Source organism: Corythoichthys intestinalis, chromosome 13 (assembly GCF_030265065.1).
Source record: "Corythoichthys intestinalis isolate RoL2023-P3 chromosome 13, ASM3026506v1, whole genome shotgun sequence".
Lineage (NCBI taxonomy): Eukaryota > Metazoa > Chordata > Actinopteri > Syngnathiformes > Syngnathidae > Corythoichthys > Corythoichthys intestinalis.
In genome coordinates, this window is record NC_080407.1 from 45,451,975 (window position 1) to 45,470,946 (window position 18,972).

The following is an 18,972-nucleotide window of genomic DNA, read 5'->3' on the forward strand; positions in this document are numbered from 1 at the left end:
GAATTAAATTTTGCTGCTTTGAGTATTCGTTTAATTAAAGTGGTGTTGTCAAGGTTTATTTGGAAAGTGTTTGCATTCAGTTTTATTGATTTAGGTGGATACTCTGCCCTCTAGTCTGCCTAAATTCACATGGCTGAATCCAGCTGTTCTATGTTAAGACCAACATAAGCCAAGTTTTTGTTTGCACTCATGTTTTTTCGAGTGCAAATTTAGTTTATAGGTATATTTAGCCGTTTTTTGTGAGAATATGTGTCTGAACCATTTGTTAAGCACATTATAAAAATAAATAAATAAATAAATAAATAAAAATAGCGTTTTGTAGCATTTAAGCTAGCGGACTTTTACCATGTAAGTTAGGCAATTGTTCCTTTGTTGTACATAGATCCTTATTTATTTATTTTTCATACCGTTTGTGGATCAGCTCAGGTATTTTAATTTTTCCTGTTCCTCATCCGATTACTCGATTATTCGAACTAACTAGTTCACCGATTAATCGACTACTAAAATAATCAACAGCTGCAGCCCTAATCCGCACAATCTTTCGTTGAAATCTCTCATAATTTTTTCTTTTTCGTCCACTTCTAGGTAGGTTAGCCACAGTGCTATGGGCTTTACACTTATTAACTAGAAACTGCAATTTCAGGAGAAATTACTTCTGGTCTTTGCCATGTGGAGATACAGATGTTAACCCCGCCCAGGGCTATCAATAAAATGGACTAACATGCCCGTCTAGGGCATTAAACAAAGTTAATGCCATTAGAAATGAATGGGAAATTTGGACGTCTATGGCCGTCAATGGCAGGACCCTTCAAAAGCGTCAATGGAATCGGGGAAGTTTGGGGGACACATTCTATTGATATCTGGTCATTTCCTGTTGATTTGGGGATTTTTTTTTTGTTTTTCCCATTGAAAATGAATGGGAAAAATTTTGGACGTCCATGGCCGTCAATGGCATTGAGTTACATAGGCGTTGATAGAATTCAAGTCCATTAGCATCAATAGATTTGACATACATGGCCGTCAATGGCAACAATGCAATGTAGATTCTATTGGAAATCCCATTGAAAGTGAATGGGATATTTCCCATTAAAAATGAATGGGAAAGTTTTCGGCAAATTCCCGGGGAACCGTAAATTTTTTTTCCAAATTCTGTATACAATCTTTATGCCCCTCACCGTCCCTGAATTTTTGATGTCCAAATCCAAATAATGTGATTTGGTCAAAAATTGTAGGACAAGTTGCGTTTTGAAATTTTTTTTTAAAATCGGAAAATCGGCGTTTACGTGAAAACCGTTTGGCAAAAAGCCACAGTCACATGAAAGTTCCAGACGTGTCGATACCTGAACGGTGCCGATCGGTGCAGCGGTACGGGCTGTGCGGCGCGCCGAAAAAACACGGAGAATAAGTTGATTAATAAATAATAATAATAATAAAGTCGCAGAATAACATTATCTGGCTTTGCCAAAAAGGCAAAGACCAGATAATGACACTACGCGTGGTAGACAGAGGAACATTCAGGTTTTTGGAGATGGACTTGTACCATTGAGATTACATATGCTTCCTCAGAATTTTTCTTCTCAAGTCCTCAAACAGTTTTTTTGTGTTCTTTCTTTCGTCCATGCTCAATGTGGTACACACAAGGACACAGGTTGAGTCAACTTTAATCCATTTTAACTGGCTGCAAGTGGGATTTAGTTTTTGCCACCAACTAAAGTAACAGTTGCTGTTAATTACACAAATTAGAGAAGCATGACATGATTTGTCAAAGGGTGCCAATACTTTTGTCTGGCCCATTTTTGGAGTTTTGTGTCAAATGTTAATGATTTTCATTTTTTTTTTCCAATTCTCTTTTGTGTTTTTTCATTGCAAGCGAAATAAATGAAGATATTACTACCAAAGCATTTGTAATTGCAATCATTTTCTGGGAGAAAGTGAGCATTATAATCGAACTGTAAATTTTAGGGGGAAATTAAGGATTTTAATTGGCTTAATAAAATGACATAATGAAAAATAGATTCATTCAAAATGGAGTAACAGGTTGTTTTTTAACACTTCCTCTCGTATGCAACTCACCTACTATAATACCGCAGGCGCTCACGAGGCCGATTTCCTTCTTGAGCGCAACTCCTCCGCCTCCTCCTCCTTCGGACTCCTCACCGGCAGCATCCTTGGAAGCAGCGCCTCGCTGTCTAGGACCGTCCGACATGTCGAAAAAGGCGGCGTGCCCGTTTAGTGTCCTCTAAAGTTGCGTCTCTCCCCGTGTATTTGCGCGTGCGCCAAAACGAGCGCCCCCGAAATCCCGCAAAAAACGCGCGTCAAGTCCGCCCGTGGTGCCAAAAGCGCATATTCCAAATGTCACCGCCCCACCACCACCAACGAGTCGGTCACTATATCAAGTCTAGTATTTGATTCCGAGGGACGAGGGGAGCATGTTGAGTCTTTTGCGCGTCGTAAACATCCGCCTTAGCGTTATTGCACCGAGCGCTTTAAATAAGCGTCTGGGTGAAGCCGCGCCCATTCCGCGTTGACGCCGCTCCCATTTTGTGGAGATGTCATATTGCATGCTTGATTTGCTCTCTCAAAATCTCATCAAATAACCAGAGGTGGATAGAGAAGCCAAAAAAATGTACTCAAGTAAGAGTATCCTTACTTCTAAATAATATTACTCAAGTAAAAGTAAAAGTAGTCATCCAAAAATGTACCAAGTTCAAGTGAAAAAGTGTTCGTTGCAAAGAATACTCAAATAATGAGTAACATTGTGAGTAACTGCTTACAATGTTTGATTTTTTTCTTCTGTAAATCATGGTGTATTTTTTTCCTCAGGCATAGACTTCATAATATATTGACATGAGGGCCCTACTTTGAAAAACTAAAGTTCAAATATTTTCAAAACCAAAGCTGCTACCAACCTAAAACCAAAATAGGCACTACCTTAGCCATATATGAGTCTCCATGAGCAGCGGCATCAAAAAAGTTCAAAGTCGTTCCCTTATGAAATCCCGATTCATTATTTTTTATATACAGTTTGGCAATTAAGTATTTGGTCAACCACCAATTGTGCAAGTTCTCCTACTTGAAAAGCCTGTAATTGCCAACATGGGTAAACCTCAACCATGAGAGACAAAATGTGGGGAAAAAAACCCAGAAAATCACATTGTTTGATTTTTAAAGAATTTTTTTTCAAATTAGAGTGGAAAAAAAGTATTTGGTCACCTACAAACGAGCAAGATTTCTGGCTGTCAAATAGGTCTAACTTCTTCTAACGAGGTCTAACAAGGCTCCACTCGTTACCTGTATTAATGTAATAAATAAAAGACATCTGTCCACAACTTCAGTCAGTCACACTCCAAACTCCACTATGGCCAAGACCAAAGAGCTGTCGAATGACACCAGAGACAAAATTGTAGACCTGCACCAGGCTGGGGAGACTGAATCTGCAACAGGTAAAACGCTTGGTATAAAGAAATCAACTGTGGGAGCAATTATTAGAAAATGGAAGACATACGAGACCACTGATAATCTCCCTCGATCTGGGGATCCATGCAAGATCTCACCCCGTGGCGTCAAAATGATAACAAGAACGGTGAACAAAAATCCCAGAACCACACGGGGGGACCTAGTGAATGACCTACAGAGAGCTGGGACCACAGTAACAAAAACTACTATCAGTAACACAATGCGCCGCCAGGGCCTCAAATCCTGCACTGCCAGACGTGTCCCCCTGCTGAAGCCAGTACACGTCCAGGCCCGTCTGCGGTTCGCCAGACAGCATTTGGATGATCCAGAAGAGGACTGGGAGAGTGTGTTATGGTCAGATGAAACCAAAATAGAACTTTTTGGTAGAAACACAGGTTCTCGTGTTTGAAGGAGAAAGAATACTGAATTGCATCCGAAGAACACCATACCCACTGTGAAGCTTGGGGGTGGAAACGTCATGCTTTGAGGCTGTTTTTCTGCAAAGGGACCAGGACGACTGATCTGTGTAAAGGAAAGAATGAATGGGGCCGTGTATCGAGAGATTTTGAGTGAAAATCTCCTTGCATCAGCAAGGGCATTGAAGATGAGACGTGGCTGGGTCTTTCAGCATGACAATGATCCCAAACACACAGCCAGGGCAACAAAAGAGTGGCTTCGTAAGAAGCATTTCAAGGTCCTGGAGTGGCCTAGCCAGTCTCCAGATCTCAACCCCATTGAAAATCTATGGAGGGAGTTGAAAGTCCGTGTTGCCCAACGACAGCCCCAAAACATCACTGCTCTAGAGGAGATCTGCATGGAGGAATGGGCCAAAATACCAGCAACAGTGTGTGAAAAGCTTGTGAAGAGTTACAGAAAACGTTATTGCCAACAAAGGGTACATAACAAAGTATTGAGATGAACTTTTGGTATTGACCAAATACTTATTTTCCACCATGATTTGCAAATAAATTCTTTAAAAATCAAACAATGTGATTTTCTGTTTTTTTCCCCCACATTCTGTCTCTCATGGTTGAGGTTTACCCATGTTGACAATTACAGGCCTCTCTAATATTTTCAAGTGGGAGAACCTGCACATTTAGTGGTTGACTAAATACTGATTTGCCCCACTATGTCAAATACTGGGATCATGGCACACGTTTTAATACGATGGTGGCTATAAACTTATATAAATATAAGTTGTATTACTATACACTATAAACTTTCTTTAAATAAAGGACTATTTACTTACGTTTGTCGAAAAGTTCTCTTCAGACACGTCCTGCCATATTAGCTGCACAGCAACTGCACGCCGCTCTCTCATTGTTTACGTCTTCAACGTGTAGTAAATCATTATTTTATGATATATGCGTGTTGACCATGTGGCAGCTACGCGGTCCTTCTGACGTCGGCCGGTTTGTCCAGCAAACGAGCTGTAACTTGCTCGCCGCCGGGCGGGTTGCCGATCGGCGAAGACAATCGACAACCCCGCCGCCGTGTGGCATGATCCGTGCTGGTTTTGTGTGATTTTTTTGCTTCGAAAAGCGAAAATAAAACTTTGAGACGTCACTCGGTTCGGGTTAGCAAGCCAGGGCAGGGAAATGACAAAAGCCGGACTAACTGCGGTGGCATAAAATATCGTTCAGGTGGTGCGACAAGTGAATTCGACAATTTTGACCATAATAAAGTAATTTTGTCATGTCGTACTAAATAACTGAATCACTAAATGACTGTTATATGCCATGACCATACCATTTAGTTATCAATTGGGGGAAAAATACTTCGATAAAAAGAATATCCTGTAAAAATGGAGTAGAGAGACTGAAACAATGACATTTTGCAGCTCTCTTCATCGCATTTTCCTCGTTCTGAATAATTCCCCCTCAATGGGCTGAGTAGTAAAACCGATGAGCCCATTCTCCCACTGACGTCATCCACCTGTTGGGGACGCTAGAGCTGTATTATAATAGGCGTGGCTAAACGGCAGATTAAAAGACTAATTTCTCGTCATTTTAAAAAACGTATTTAATAAAACTTAAATTTTTGTAAAGTTTTATTATAGTATCGTTATCCAAAGAATAGATATCATATCATATTGTTATGAAATTGATAGTACTTAATATTTTGAATGAAGTACTGTAATTTTCGCACTATAAGGTGGACCTGACTATAAGCCGCCATCTGCCAAATTTGGCACGAAAACAACATTTGTTCATAGATAAGGCGCACTGGACTATAAGCCGCAGCTGTCCTCACTGTATTTTATGGGATATTTACACCAAAAGATATTGACCGTTGAAATTTTATTTGGCAACGGCTTCATACGACTGTCATAAGACCAAATAAGACCAAATGAACCACCACTTCATCGCATCAAGAAGCTTCATTTGGCCATCACTGCTCCCTTGAGGGAGACAGTCAACCTCTGCTGCCACCTGCTGTCAACACTGTTGTTGTCCGACATGCCTCCTAGCATGCATTGCAGCACTACAGATGTAAATAACAATCAAAATTCATGTTCTGTGCTACTTTTTTCTTCAGTTACTGTTCCAGTTGTTTCATTCATTGCTAGTTATGATATTTGGTAACACTTTTTGACAGTGGCGCCAAAAGACTGTCATTAGACAATCATAATTGTGACATGACACTGTCATGTGCATTAATGAATGCTTATAACAGATGTCATTTCGTGTTATCCGGCAAATTATCTCACTTTTGATTGGATGTAAAATCTGAGCTGGACATATATGGAGTTAGTGAAATAATTTTCCGGATGACACTTAATGCCATAAGCAATCAGTAATGCCCATGATAGTGTCATGTCATAATTACGACTGTCTTATGACAGTCTTATGACGCAGCTTTCAAATAAAGTGTTACCTGTTAATGCAAATGAATCAACAAATAAGCTGCACTGGACTAAAAGCCGCAGGATTCAAAATGAAGGAAAAAACTAGCGGCTTATAGTCCGAAAATTACTGTAATTGGCTCATTGGCTCATCATTCTTTTATTTTGTAGTTGAATTATTTAAAAATGCTTATTTTTGAGTTACAACTATATCTAGGTGAGTGAATCATGATATTTTTCCCAAATAAGGACACGTAGCATTGGGAAGTGACTCAACGGTCAACCTGATGAAAGCAGTTGCTCATCGTTTTACTTTGAATTAAAAATGAAAATTGTTTGATTCTCCCTACAAACGGAAGTATGACACAATCACGCTTGTTAGTCAAGTTTGGGTGTCGCGATCCCTCCCTAATGATTCAACCAACTGTCGCTGAATGATCATTTGTCATTCAGGCATGATCTAATTCAAATTTATATAGAAATTGAACTTTGTGTGAGACAAAGGATTCATTTGAGCTGGATATTAATACTGTTATTTATTAGGTGTTACTCTGCAATGGTTAATGGGTAGTTGTGGGAACCGTGACTAAGAGTAGTGGATGTTCTGGTGTTTTCTGTTAAATAAAGGCAATAATAAGCTAAAAATATTTCTTGTAAGACTAGAACATAAGGGGACAATTGCCGGTTTTCTGATAGTTTTTCTGATCGTATGTATAGTTAGCCTGAATCATAGCTGTATTTGGTTGTGTCACCCATGTGACGTGCTTCACACACTCACCAATGTTGCTTTAGCTTTTAAAGGTCGAGTGATCATCACACATTCAATAAAACTCGTAGTGTTACTATAGCATTCACATTCACGTTAGCATTAGCTTCAGCCTGCTGTCTATGGCGTCCAGTTCGAGGTAATTAGTTGAAAGTAATGGACAGACAACCCTGCTCCTGAGTTAGTGCTTGTACGAACCTGGTTCTGATTGTAATACAGTAGTTGTGAGTGTTAGCCGTGTAATAGTTTGTCAAAAAAGACTTAATCTTATCACCATTAGCATGACGCGATCGACAGCTTTCAAATGTGATTTGTTGTCGTAACCTCGATCGGATAAGCTGTAGTCTTCAGAGGATGTCGTCAGCAAACTTGATTGCGTTTGTTTTTTGACTTGATGTCCTCAGGGAGGCTTTTTTTATATTTGCTCAGCTCCCTGAAGGCCCACTCCGTGTGTCACTGTTTGATCAGGTGGATCATTTCAGCAAAGCAATCAGGCAAAAATAATCGCCAGGCTGTAGAAAGCAGCTGAGATGCTGGTCATTCAATGAAGGGAAGCTCAAAGTGTGAGTGGTTCGTGACTTTGGAGGAGTTGCTCGGTCGGGAATGGAAATTAGAGTGCCAGAAGTCAAGTCTCCAAACATAAGCAGCTATAATAGAAAAAAACACCAGAAATTAGCTTGATTTTTGTAAGTGCCGCTAGGATGGATGATGAAAGTCTACTGTTCAACTCTGAACAATGGGACGAAAATTGAAAAATATGTCCCGTGGATGTTAATATTCGGAGCCCCTAAAGGGACATCGACAGAAATAAAATACATGTAAGAAACTACATTGTTTCTCGTGCGCACCAGAAACAATCTAGTAAACATTAGCATAAAATAGCATTTTAGATCACGGACTTTTGCTTTGAAAGTTAGCCAATTGAATCAATGAAACAATTAGCTAACTTGCATAGTAAAAGTCTGCTAGCTTAGATGCTATATAATGCTTCTGTTTACAACAATTGGCTAACCTGCATAGCAAAAGTCTGCTAGCTTAAATGCTATATAATGCTAACGTCTACAACAAGTGGCTAACTTGCATAGCAAAAGTCTGCTTGCTTAAATGCTTTATAATGCCAATGTTTACAACAATTGGCTAACTTGCATCGCAAAAATCCGCTAGCTTGAATGCTATATAATGCTAATATTTACCAGATAGTTTCTGGTGCAGCATTTAAGCCAGTGGGCTTTTGCTATGCAAGTTAGCCAATTGTTGCAATTAGCTAACTTGCATAGCAAAAAAGTGTGCCTGCTTAAATGCTATATAATGCTAATGTTTACAACAATTGGGTAACTTGCATAGCAAAAGTCCGCTAGCTTAAATGCTATATAATGCTAATGTTTACAACAATTGGCTAATTTGCATCGCAAAAGTCTCCTAGCCTAAATGCTATACAATGCTAGTGTTTGCAACAATTGGGTAACTTACTTAGCAAAGGTCCACTAGCTTAAATGCTGCACGACAAACTATCTGGTAAAAAAATAGCATTGTATAGCATTGTTGCAATTGGCTAACTTGCATAGCAAAAGTCCGCTTGCTTAAATGCTATATAATGCTAATGTTTACAACAATTGGGTAATTTGCATCACAAAAGTCTGCTAGCTTAAATGCTATACAATGCTAATGTTTGCAACAATTGGGTAACTTACATAGCAAAGGTCCACTAGCTTATATGCTATACAATGCTATTTTTTTACCAGATAGTTTCTCGTGCAGCATTTAAGCTAGCTGACTTTTGCTATGCAAGTTAGCCATTGGCTAACTTGCATAGCAAATGTTCGCCTGCTTAAATGCTATGCAATGCTAATGTTTGCAACAATTGGGTAACTTAAATATCAAAGATCCACTAGCTTAAATACTATACAGTATAATGCTAGTGTATAATGCTAATGTTTACCATATGGTTTCTGGTGCGCACCAGATTGCTTAATTTTATTTTATTCTTGTTGATGTCCCTTTAGGGGGTCCGTATTAATGCGACAATATTACAGATTCACTTATTTCCCTGTCAATCAAATCATCATCATCATCAATCATCCTCATCCAGATATCCATCTGAGCCACCATAAACCCAGCCTTCGTCTCGTTTCGCTTTCATGGAACAATGCATTCTCAACTCTTGTGACGCACTCGCATCCTCACTGTTTAAAGGACTGCGAAGCTGTGCGAATGAATGAAAAGCTAAACCGCATCGTAACCAGTGATAAAATGGTAATTCTGAACAAAACTTGAGCGCGCTGTACCGCATATTTAATCAATGTACACACACCATTTGATCAATGGTTGCTGGACTTCCTCAGGAAGAGACCACAAGCAATACGTGTCGGCAACAACACCTCGAGCACCATCGTGCTATGTACAGGAGCTCCACAGGGCTATGTTCTAAGCCCCATGTTCTTACACATGACTGTAAAACAACCTACAGTACCAACCACTTCGTAAAGTATATGGATGACACCACTCTGGTGGGCCTCGGTGGTGCAGAGACAACCACCTCCTGCAACGCCTGCCACTGATCTTTTTTAAACCTCTCCTGTTCAGCTGTTTGACACGGAGAATGGAAGTCTAAGTGCCCGGTTGGTCTGAACAGTTTTAATGTTTCACATTGAGAGTATGACATACTCCCATTGTGATCATTCAACATACCTCGTTTATCATGACAAAGCAACGAACAGGAAGGGGTTATGGGGGGACATAAACTACTAATATGTTGGTGCTATCGTCAGCTAGATGTATTTCCTGTTGACACCATAAGGGGGGCCTGTTAACCGGGGAGAGATGGGGACAGGAGTGGGCGAGTGTATAAACTAAATGATTGAAAGGGGTAGAGTGTACACAAATTAGCTCTGTGATCTAGAACCCAGTAATCGTGTGAATCCCTTGTGAGTGTAAGCACGTTGGCGACCGATTATACGCCGCCCCTATCCCGGCACCGGGACCCCCATCCGAGCGCGCCCTATCACATCCAGTTGCACGTGAGCCCCACCAAGCATGCGACAGCCACACAGACAATCGGAGACGCCCCGCGGGCGCCAACCCAGGGCCGCGGCCCCCACCCAGCTAGCCCGGGAGAGAGGGCGGTCAGCGCAGCCCATTCCTCCTCCCCCAGCCCAGCAAAGGAGCCATCGTCCCCCCCCCCCCCCCCCCCCCCCCCCCCCCCCCCCCGGGATCCAGGGTGGTTCCCCCTGCCACTGATCATTGATGGTGCTGCTTTGGAGCGAGTAACCACCACAAAATACCTTGGAGAGTACATAAATGAGGACCTCTCTTGGACCACTAACACCAGGTCACTAGCCAAGAAAGCACAGCAGCACCTGTACTTCCTAAGGAACCTGAAGCTTGCTAGTGCCCCACCACCCATCATGGTCACGTTCTACAGAGGGACCATTTAGAGCACCCTCACAAGTTCAGGATTCAGATTCCACATCCCGAAACCTGCAAAGTTTATGATGTTTTCACTACTGGGGTGCTGATGTGGTTATCTGGACCGTACATACATGCGTTCATACGCTAGTAAGTGACAGATCAGCCAATGAAAGGCAGGGAGGTTCTCTAGATAAGGCTGTTAATCAGTAATCCACCTTCCGTTTCGTCTTGTTTGCTGCGCTGAGGATGGAAAATTGGACCGGTGACACAGGCGCCATGGAGATGCCGACTAGACCCGTATACAAGATTTTCAGGAGAACCGAGAGACTGTTTGTAAATGCGTCATCTTTCCAAGAAAGAAGAGGAATGTGTGAATTTACAGTGAAGTGAAGGGAACGTTTAAGAAGGGGGGGCAGAAGTGCTTGGAGGAGGAGAAGCAAAGGGGGCGGTAATCGGAGACTTGTGTTTACTGTGCGCCCAGAAACATATGAGTTCCCGCCTGAGGACAATGTGTTCCAAAAACACGTGCCGACTTCACCGTCCGCTTTGAATGCGACCACCAGAAACGTGCGCAGCGTCATACCTCAGGGAACCGCGGCTAATATTTTGGCAGCGGCTCGGCGCTAAATGCGGCCGTGGCGCAATATTACACCGCCTTAGCGCACGGGCGCAGGAAGAAAAGTCAAGTTTGGATTGCTTTTCTCCTGAAACTACATGCTAGCTAGTGAGTAGCAAGCTTGTTAGCAGCAAGCTAGCTTGAGTTGTGGGTTTAATTCTTCACATGATCAAATCTTCAAAAGTTGTTTACATGGGGACATCTTGCCATTCAGTCACAGTAGTTGATTTACACCTAGTGGTCGATATCCGGTACTGCAATCTTTTTTGTGTGTGGACCCACCAAACCTGGAAGACTTTGTCTGAATACTCTGGTTTCAGTGCCACTGATGGTACTAGCCGTCCAATCCGTTTGAAGTGGAAGGGAAGGCAGCAAATGAGCACTGCCATCCTTCTCACCTCAAACGAATTGGCCATCAGTGGCAGCCAATGCTAGGCGGTGAGTTAATTTTGGGGTATTTCAGGTCCTTTTCTGTTGATTTTGGGTGACTAAATGGGAAGTGACTCGAGAATGTCCCAAAATGAATGGGAAGTGACACAAAATCAACAGGAAGTAACCCGCAAATGCCCTCAAATGAACAGGAAGTGACCTGTAAATTGGCTTTGAATGCTCAGTGCTATCGACAGCATTTAAGCTAGCGGACTTGTTGCAATTGGCAAACTCACTAGCTGAAATGCTATATAATGCTTTACCAGACAGTTTCTCCTGCAGCATTTAGGCTAGTGGACTTTTGCTATGCAAGTTAATTGTTTCATTGTTGCAAATGACCAGTGTTGTTAATAACGGCGTTACAATATAACGGCGTTACTAACGGCGTTATTTTTTTCAGTAATGAGTAATCTAATTAATTACTTTTCTCATCTTGGCAACGCCGTTACCGTTACTGAGGCGGGAAAGGCGTGCGTTACTATGCGTTACTAAGTTGGTTGAATTAAAAAAAGTCTGAGAGAAACGGACTCACGGGGACGAGAGCAGAGCAGGAGTGGGGAAGACGCCGTTGCAACTGCGATGCTAGGTGGCTCCAATAATACCTGACTGCAGCCATAGCCGACAAACTACACCCACATGACACGGTAGATATCATATTATAGAACTAGATGCAAATGACAGACACTGCTGCATTGCCAACATGTTTTAAGGACTACATGCGTTTGTAAACAGCCGCCATCTTAAAGCAGTAGACCTCTCAGGAAGGCCCTGATGTAGAGATCCTTCCTAGCGAACCTAAGTAATTTTTTTTTCATCTAAAATGCTCCTAAATCGGCAAAATCTTAACTTAAATCTATCTTTAAATGATGAAACAGTTTTAAAGCTTACACATGTTTAAAGTAGACAGAAGGGAACTAATGCAATAACGGGAGAAATTTTAACAACTTTAATGATTGATTCACAACTTTAAATGACTTCCACACATAGCAAAGGTTACTAGCTAGTTATCGCAATACCCTTGTGTCTAGTTAAGTGGAGGGTAAAGAATTGGGCTAGGGCCAATTGTCCCCCAAATCCTTTAAACTTCACATTGTGTGACCTGTTTTTTTGTTTTTGTTGTTGTTGTTTGTTTTTTTTGAGAAAAAAAAAAAAATATCACTAGTTACTTTGCCAAGTAACTAATTACTCTTACATTCAGGTAACTGAGTTACTAACGCAATTACTTTTTGGGAGAAGTAATTTGTAACTGTAATTAATTACCTTTTTAAAGTAAAATTAACAACACTGCATGGCACTAAATGCGTTAGTAGACAGCCGCCATCTTAAAGCAGTAGACTTTTTAGGACGGCTCTGTTGTAAAGAACCTTCCTAGCGAACCTAAGTAACTTTTTATCTAAAATACTTCTAAATCGGCAAAATCTTGACTTGAATCTATCTTTAAATGATGAAACAGTTTTAAAACTTTCATATGTCGAAAGTAGAGAGAAGGGAACAAATGCAATAATGGGAGCAATTTTAACAACTTTTAACAGTTGATTCAGGGTAAAGGGTAAATTAGGGTAAAGAATTGGGCTCGGGCCAATTGTACCAAAAACCTTCACAAAAAACTTCACATAGTGTGGCCAATGTTTTTTTTTTTTTTTTTGAGGGAAAAAAAAAAGTAATTATCACCAATTACTTTGCCAAGTAACTAATTACTCTTACATTCAGGTAATTGAGTTACTAACGCAATTACTTTTTGGGAGAAGTAATTTGTAACTATAATTAATTACTTTTTTTCAGTAAGATTAACAACACTGCAAATGACTAACTTTATTAGCAAATGTCTGCTATCTTAAATGATACATAATCTAATGTTTACAACAATTGGCTTACTTGCATACCAAAAGTCTGCTAGCTTAAATGCTAATGTTTACCAGATAGTCTCTGGTGCAGCATTTAAGCTAGCGGACTTTTGCTACTCAGGTTAGCCAATTGCTGCGTTGTTGCAATTGGCTAACAATGCAACAATGCTGCTAACAATTCAATTGGCTAACAATGCAACAATTGGCTAACCTGCATAGCAAACGTCCCCTAGCTTAAATGCAATATAATGCTGATTTTTACAACAATTGGCTAACTTGCATAGCAAAAGTCCACTTGCTTAAATGCAATATAATGCTAATGTTTACCAGATAGTTTCTGGTGCAGCATTTAAGCTAGCGGACCTTTGCTATGCAAGTTAGCCAATTGTTGCATTGTTGCATTTGGCAAACTTGCATAGGAAAGTCTGCTAGCCTAAACGCTATATCATGCTAATGTTTTTAATAATTGGCTAACTTGCACAAAAGTCTGCTAGCTTAAATACTATATAATGCTCATGTTTACAACAATTGGCTAACTTGCATAGCAAAAGTCTGCCTGCTTAAATGCTATATAATACTAATGTCAACCAGATAGTTTCTGGTGCAGCATTTAAGCTAGCAGACTTTTGTTATGAAAGTTAGCCAATTACAAAAACAATTGGCTAACCTGGATAGCAAAAGTCCACTAGCTTTTGCCAATTGTTGCATTGTTGTAATTGGCTAACTTGCATTGCAAAAGTCTGCTATCTATTGTTTACAACAGTTAGCTAACTTGCATAGCAAAAGTCAACTTGCTTAAATGCTATGTAATGCTAATGTTTACAACAATTGGCTAACTTGCGTACCAAAAGTCCGCTTGCTTGAATGCTATATAACGCTAATGTTTACCAGATAGTTTCTTGCATTACAAAAGTCTGCTAGTTTAAATGCTATATAATGCTAATGTTTAAAACAATTGGCTAACTTGCAATGAATTGGATGTCTAGCGCTGTCCCCTAGCCTGGACATCGGTTGAAAGCGGATCAGATTTCTAACGCAGCGTCATGTCAGAACCCGTCTCTGTTTTATTGGCCTCCTTGTTTGTTTCTCAAGACAAAAGAACCCGGAAAACCAGAGCCGAGATTGAAAAACAACGTAACCAGAGACGACAGCTCGCTCGGACGTATTGTAGCTCTCGTATTAATTTCCTCCCCCTTGGCTGTCGGCCCTCCTCGAGTATTTGACGACGAGTCTGTTTTCACCGTCGTCTGGTTGAATCCAGTTCTCGCTGCCCCGAGATAGACCCGCCTCGTCTTGCCTTTTTTTCCCCTTGTGAAATCTCCTTTTATCCCCTTTTTTTTCTCCCCCTCGCCTTGTCTATGAGTGTTTACGCGCACATTTTGAATGAGACTTTCTCGTGACAGGAAGTTGCCCCCCCCAAGGGGAAAACATGACTTTTCAGTTTTAGATGTTTTTGGAGTTTAGATTAACTCATGTTTGGGCACTCACTAGGTGCCATTGACGGCACTAAGCGTCCAATCCGTTTTGATTGGGGAGCCCCCTCCCAGTTGAAAGGGAATGCAACTGCAGCCAATAAGTTAATGGGGGTAACACTTTACCATTGTAAATGTGGAAATAATTTTTGTTGGTAACTTTATTTAGTCATGACTGAAAGAACAAGTATAAACGGTCGAGAAAGGTTGAGAAACGCTGCTATTAGCGAGCGGTTCAGAGTCGAGTCGCTGCTCCTTCACGTTAAAGTCAGAATGAGGTGGTTTGGGCATCTAGTAAGGATGCGAACAGGGCGCCTCCCTAGGGCGGTGTTCCTGACTTGTCCAGAGGGAGGAGACCTCGAGGCAGGCCCAGGACCAAGTGGAGGGATTATATCTCAACACTGGCTCAGGAGCGCCGCGGAATCCCCCAGTCAGAGCTAGTTTGGGCCTCCCTGCTGAAACTACTGCCACCACGACGGCTAACCGGTTGGAGATGGATGGATGGATGGAACTAGGTTCGTAAGACTGTCATAATTATGACATGACACGTCATTAAGTGTCAAGGCCTCCTCTTTGGCTGTTGGTTGCGGGGTAGGGGGTGGTCAGGGCTCCAGTCCCGCACCTCCCTGCTTCCGTCTTCCTCTATGTTTTCCACCCAGACATCCTCCCTGGGCCCCAGAGTGGTTTGGTGCCGGCAGGATGTTGTCCGCGCCAGGTTGGAATCCTTTCCTACCCCGGGTCTCATGGGACGTGGGGTCCCGTTGGCGCGCCGCGTCAGTTGGGGGGTTGTAGTGGTGGCTAGGGGTCCGGACGGGTGGGCAGTGGTACGTCCCCTCATCCTTTACCTGATGGCAGGATAATAGCCGCGTGAACGGTCCGGGGACTGTCCTGGATCCTGGCGGGATGGAGGTGTCCCCTTTGCCGGAGCTGCAGTTGCAATTGGCTAGGGCAATACCAGGCCCTTTGGGCGGCCCCCGTGCAGCATTTCCACTTTTCTGCAGGACTATCACACGTCTGAGTGGGTTCATGCATGACTGGGTGCAATTAGACACAATCAGGTAAAGAAAGAGCTTGTCAGTGCCAGGAATAGTGATAAGGTAGCATAGAATAGAATGTCAATATATCCACACTTACAGGTGATTTTTGGAATACTTGGTTTTCCACCTCAAATCACTGAATTGTGTACGCTCCAACCTGCTGAATCACGTCTCCTTTCGACCCCTTGGTTATCAAGCCACCCACATGGTGTCCACGAGTAAATATATTTAGCTAATTATAGCACCACTATCTTCATACTTTAGGTAGCATAGGGTTGGAATAATGTATTCCATGTTGTTGTTTGTTTGTTCTTCTGCTGTTCTTGTGTCCCCTTATAGCTCCTTCCCGTTCACTGTTTTTTCCTCATGTATAAAACATAATGAACAACCACAATGGGAGTATGTCAAACATTCAAACCGTTCAGACCATAAAGACACTCAAATTCCTATTCTCAGTGTCTAAGCCGCTGAACAGTACAGGCACAATGCTCCGTTCATTTCTTGCAAGCATGCGTCGCTCTCTTCCAGACTGCTTTGAAGCAATGAAATATTTACACGAGCGTAGCGTGAGGGTTATATATAGCCTCCCGCATCAAAGCTGGAGTTTCCGGGGCCAAAGCGGTGCTGCACCCGCATTCTAATCAGTTGAATATTGACTTACCAGTTTGCAGGAACTATCTGATCTAATACAAACTGCTCTGCGTTCTGTAAACAGTCTGAATTGGATACCTATGGTTGTCAATGGCAGGTAACGAGCAAGGCAAATTGATTTCTGTAGCATCATTCAAAACAAAAACAATTGGGGCATTTCACCATCCTTTCTTAAAAGCTCAGACTTCTCTCTCCCGAGCCACTTCAACCAGCTCCTCTAGCGGGATGCCAAGGTGTTCCCAGGTCAGCCGAGAGACTCTCTCTAGGGTGTCTTGGGTCTTCCCCATGGCCTTCCTCTGGTGGGACATGCCCGGGACACCTCAGGAGGCATCCGAACCAGATGCCCGATCCACCTCAACTGGCTCCTCTCAATGCAGAGCAGTAGCGGCTGGACACCAAGTCCCTCCCGGATGACCGAGCTTCTCACCCTATCTCTAAGGGAGAGACCCGACAGCCTGGGGAGTAAACTCATTTTTCTTGTATCCGGGATCTTGTCCTTTTGGTCACGACCCACAGTTCGTGACCATTGGCGAGGGTAGGAACCCATATTGACTGGTGAATAGAGAGCTTCACCTTTTGGCTCAGCTTCTTCACCACTAAGGACCCTTGCAGAGATACTGCACCGATCTGCCTGTCGATCTCCCGCTCCCTCCTACCCTCACCCGTGAACAAGACCCCAAGATACTTGAACTCCTTCACTTGGGGCAGGATCTCATCCCTGACCAGGAGAGGGCACGCCACCCAGGACCACAGTCCCGGGTTTGGTGCTGATCTTAATCTCAACTGCTTCACACTCTGCTTCAAACTCTCAAGTGAGAGTTGGAGGTCACGACTTGATGAGGCCAACAGCAGAGATGCAATGCTGAGGCCACCAAACCGACCCCCTCAACACTTCGGCTGCACCTAGAAATTATGTCCCAAAAAATTATGCACAGAATCTGTGACAAAGAGTAACCTTGGCTGAGTCTAATCCTCACTGGGGAAAAAAATTCGACTTAGTACCGGAAATGCGGACCATGACACCGGTCGGACAGGGACCGAACAGCCCTTACTAAGAGGCTCGGTACCCCGTACTCCTGAAGCACCCCCTTACAGGACAGGGTCGAACGCCTTCTCCAACTCCCATGCAACGTCGAGGACCCTGCCGAGGGTGTAGAGTTGGTCCTTGACCGGGTCGAAAACCATGTTGCTCTTCTTGATTACAAGATTTGACTTCCCGACGGACCCTCATCCCCTGCACCCCTGAATAGACTTTACCGGGGAGGCTTATAAAACCTCTATATTTGGAACACACCCTCTGGTCAGGGGGACCACCGCCCTGGTCTGCCAATCCAGAGGCACTCCACGCAATGTTGTAGAGGTGTGTCATTTCACGTCATTTCCAATGGATTTTCGGCATCATTTGCACTGAAACATGAACATTCCCTGCCACTTCTCCCAGTTCAAAAGGACTGCATGTCTTTGGCAGTTCAAAAAAGCACACACAAAATAGAAGCTTAGTTGGCTTTTTCTTTGCTTGGCAGAAGTTAAAAACCTCATGAAGAAATGAATGAGCTCATGTGCTTACTTCTCCTTTTTGGCAAGTTTTTTTTGCTTATGTGGCACACCCTGCACTGTAACAATATCGAGACTGTTCGTCTCTGTCATTGAGCTTGTATTTTGACATCGACGGCGCTGGCCGTCCAATCCATCTGACGTGGAAACGGTGGCAGCGATTCACATTCAGATTCCATGTTAAATTTGATTGAATCACCAACTATTTTATCCAGGAATCAAAAGCAAGGCCTATACTGCCATCTGTAATTAGGCAAACTGACTTGCAACATGCAGTTGTAATTGCGTTCATCTTTCAAAGGAGGGCAGTGTAATACAACTGTTCAGTGTGCTCAACATTGGAAAGCTTTTTAAACGTAAAGTTAATCTTCAAACTGATTCAGGAAATTATTTTTATTTTGGATGTAGTTGAAGTTTGACTCCCTGTCTTGTTTGATTTTCATGAACAGTTTTTGTCATCATTTTTTTGCTTGTATATTAGTACCATTAGACATTCCAGGTATGTAAAACTAGATTCGAAATTCGCACCGTGAGCCAATCTGGACGGGCGTTATCATTTGGTGATCGTTTTGGGTTCACGTCATTCGATTTTGGGTTACTACCTGTTGATTTTGTGGCATTTTTGGATAACTCCCCGATGATTTGGGGTCATTCGTGAATGGTTATATGATCAAATTTTGCCATTAGTCTAATTTTAATCTAATTTTGCGATTGATTGATTGAATTTTTTTAGATTAATCTATCAATTCTCATGCCGTCGATGTCACTTTGAGGTGATCTTTGGTCACGAATGAGGTGATGGTAGACGAATAAGCGGGATGTTTTTGGGACGAATCAACGATTTTGATACTGTAATCTGTTAGCAAATTTTGCAACTAATCAAATTTTGCAACT

The 18,972-nt window shown here is 42.3% G+C and overlaps 2 protein-coding genes across 2 annotated transcripts in view; one reads left to right on the top strand and one right to left on the bottom strand.

The window, feature by feature from the left end:
* Positions 1 to 2,466, bottom strand: part of slc7a8a (solute carrier family 7 member 8a) — a 32,862-nt gene extending 30,396 nt beyond the window's left edge. Inside the window, exon 1 of the mRNA XM_057853999.1 lies at positions 2,074 to 2,466. Coding sequence (XP_057709982.1) covers positions 2,074 to 2,206 — 133 coding nt within the window. The 5' untranslated portion in view covers positions 2,207 to 2,466. The remainder of the gene's footprint in view (positions 1 to 2,073) is intronic.
* svep1 (sushi, von Willebrand factor type A, EGF and pentraxin domain containing 1) overlaps positions 1 to 18,972 on the top strand; it is a 151,773-nt gene that overhangs the window by 32,867 nt on the left and 99,934 nt on the right. The gene's annotated exons all lie outside the window — the stretch shown is intronic.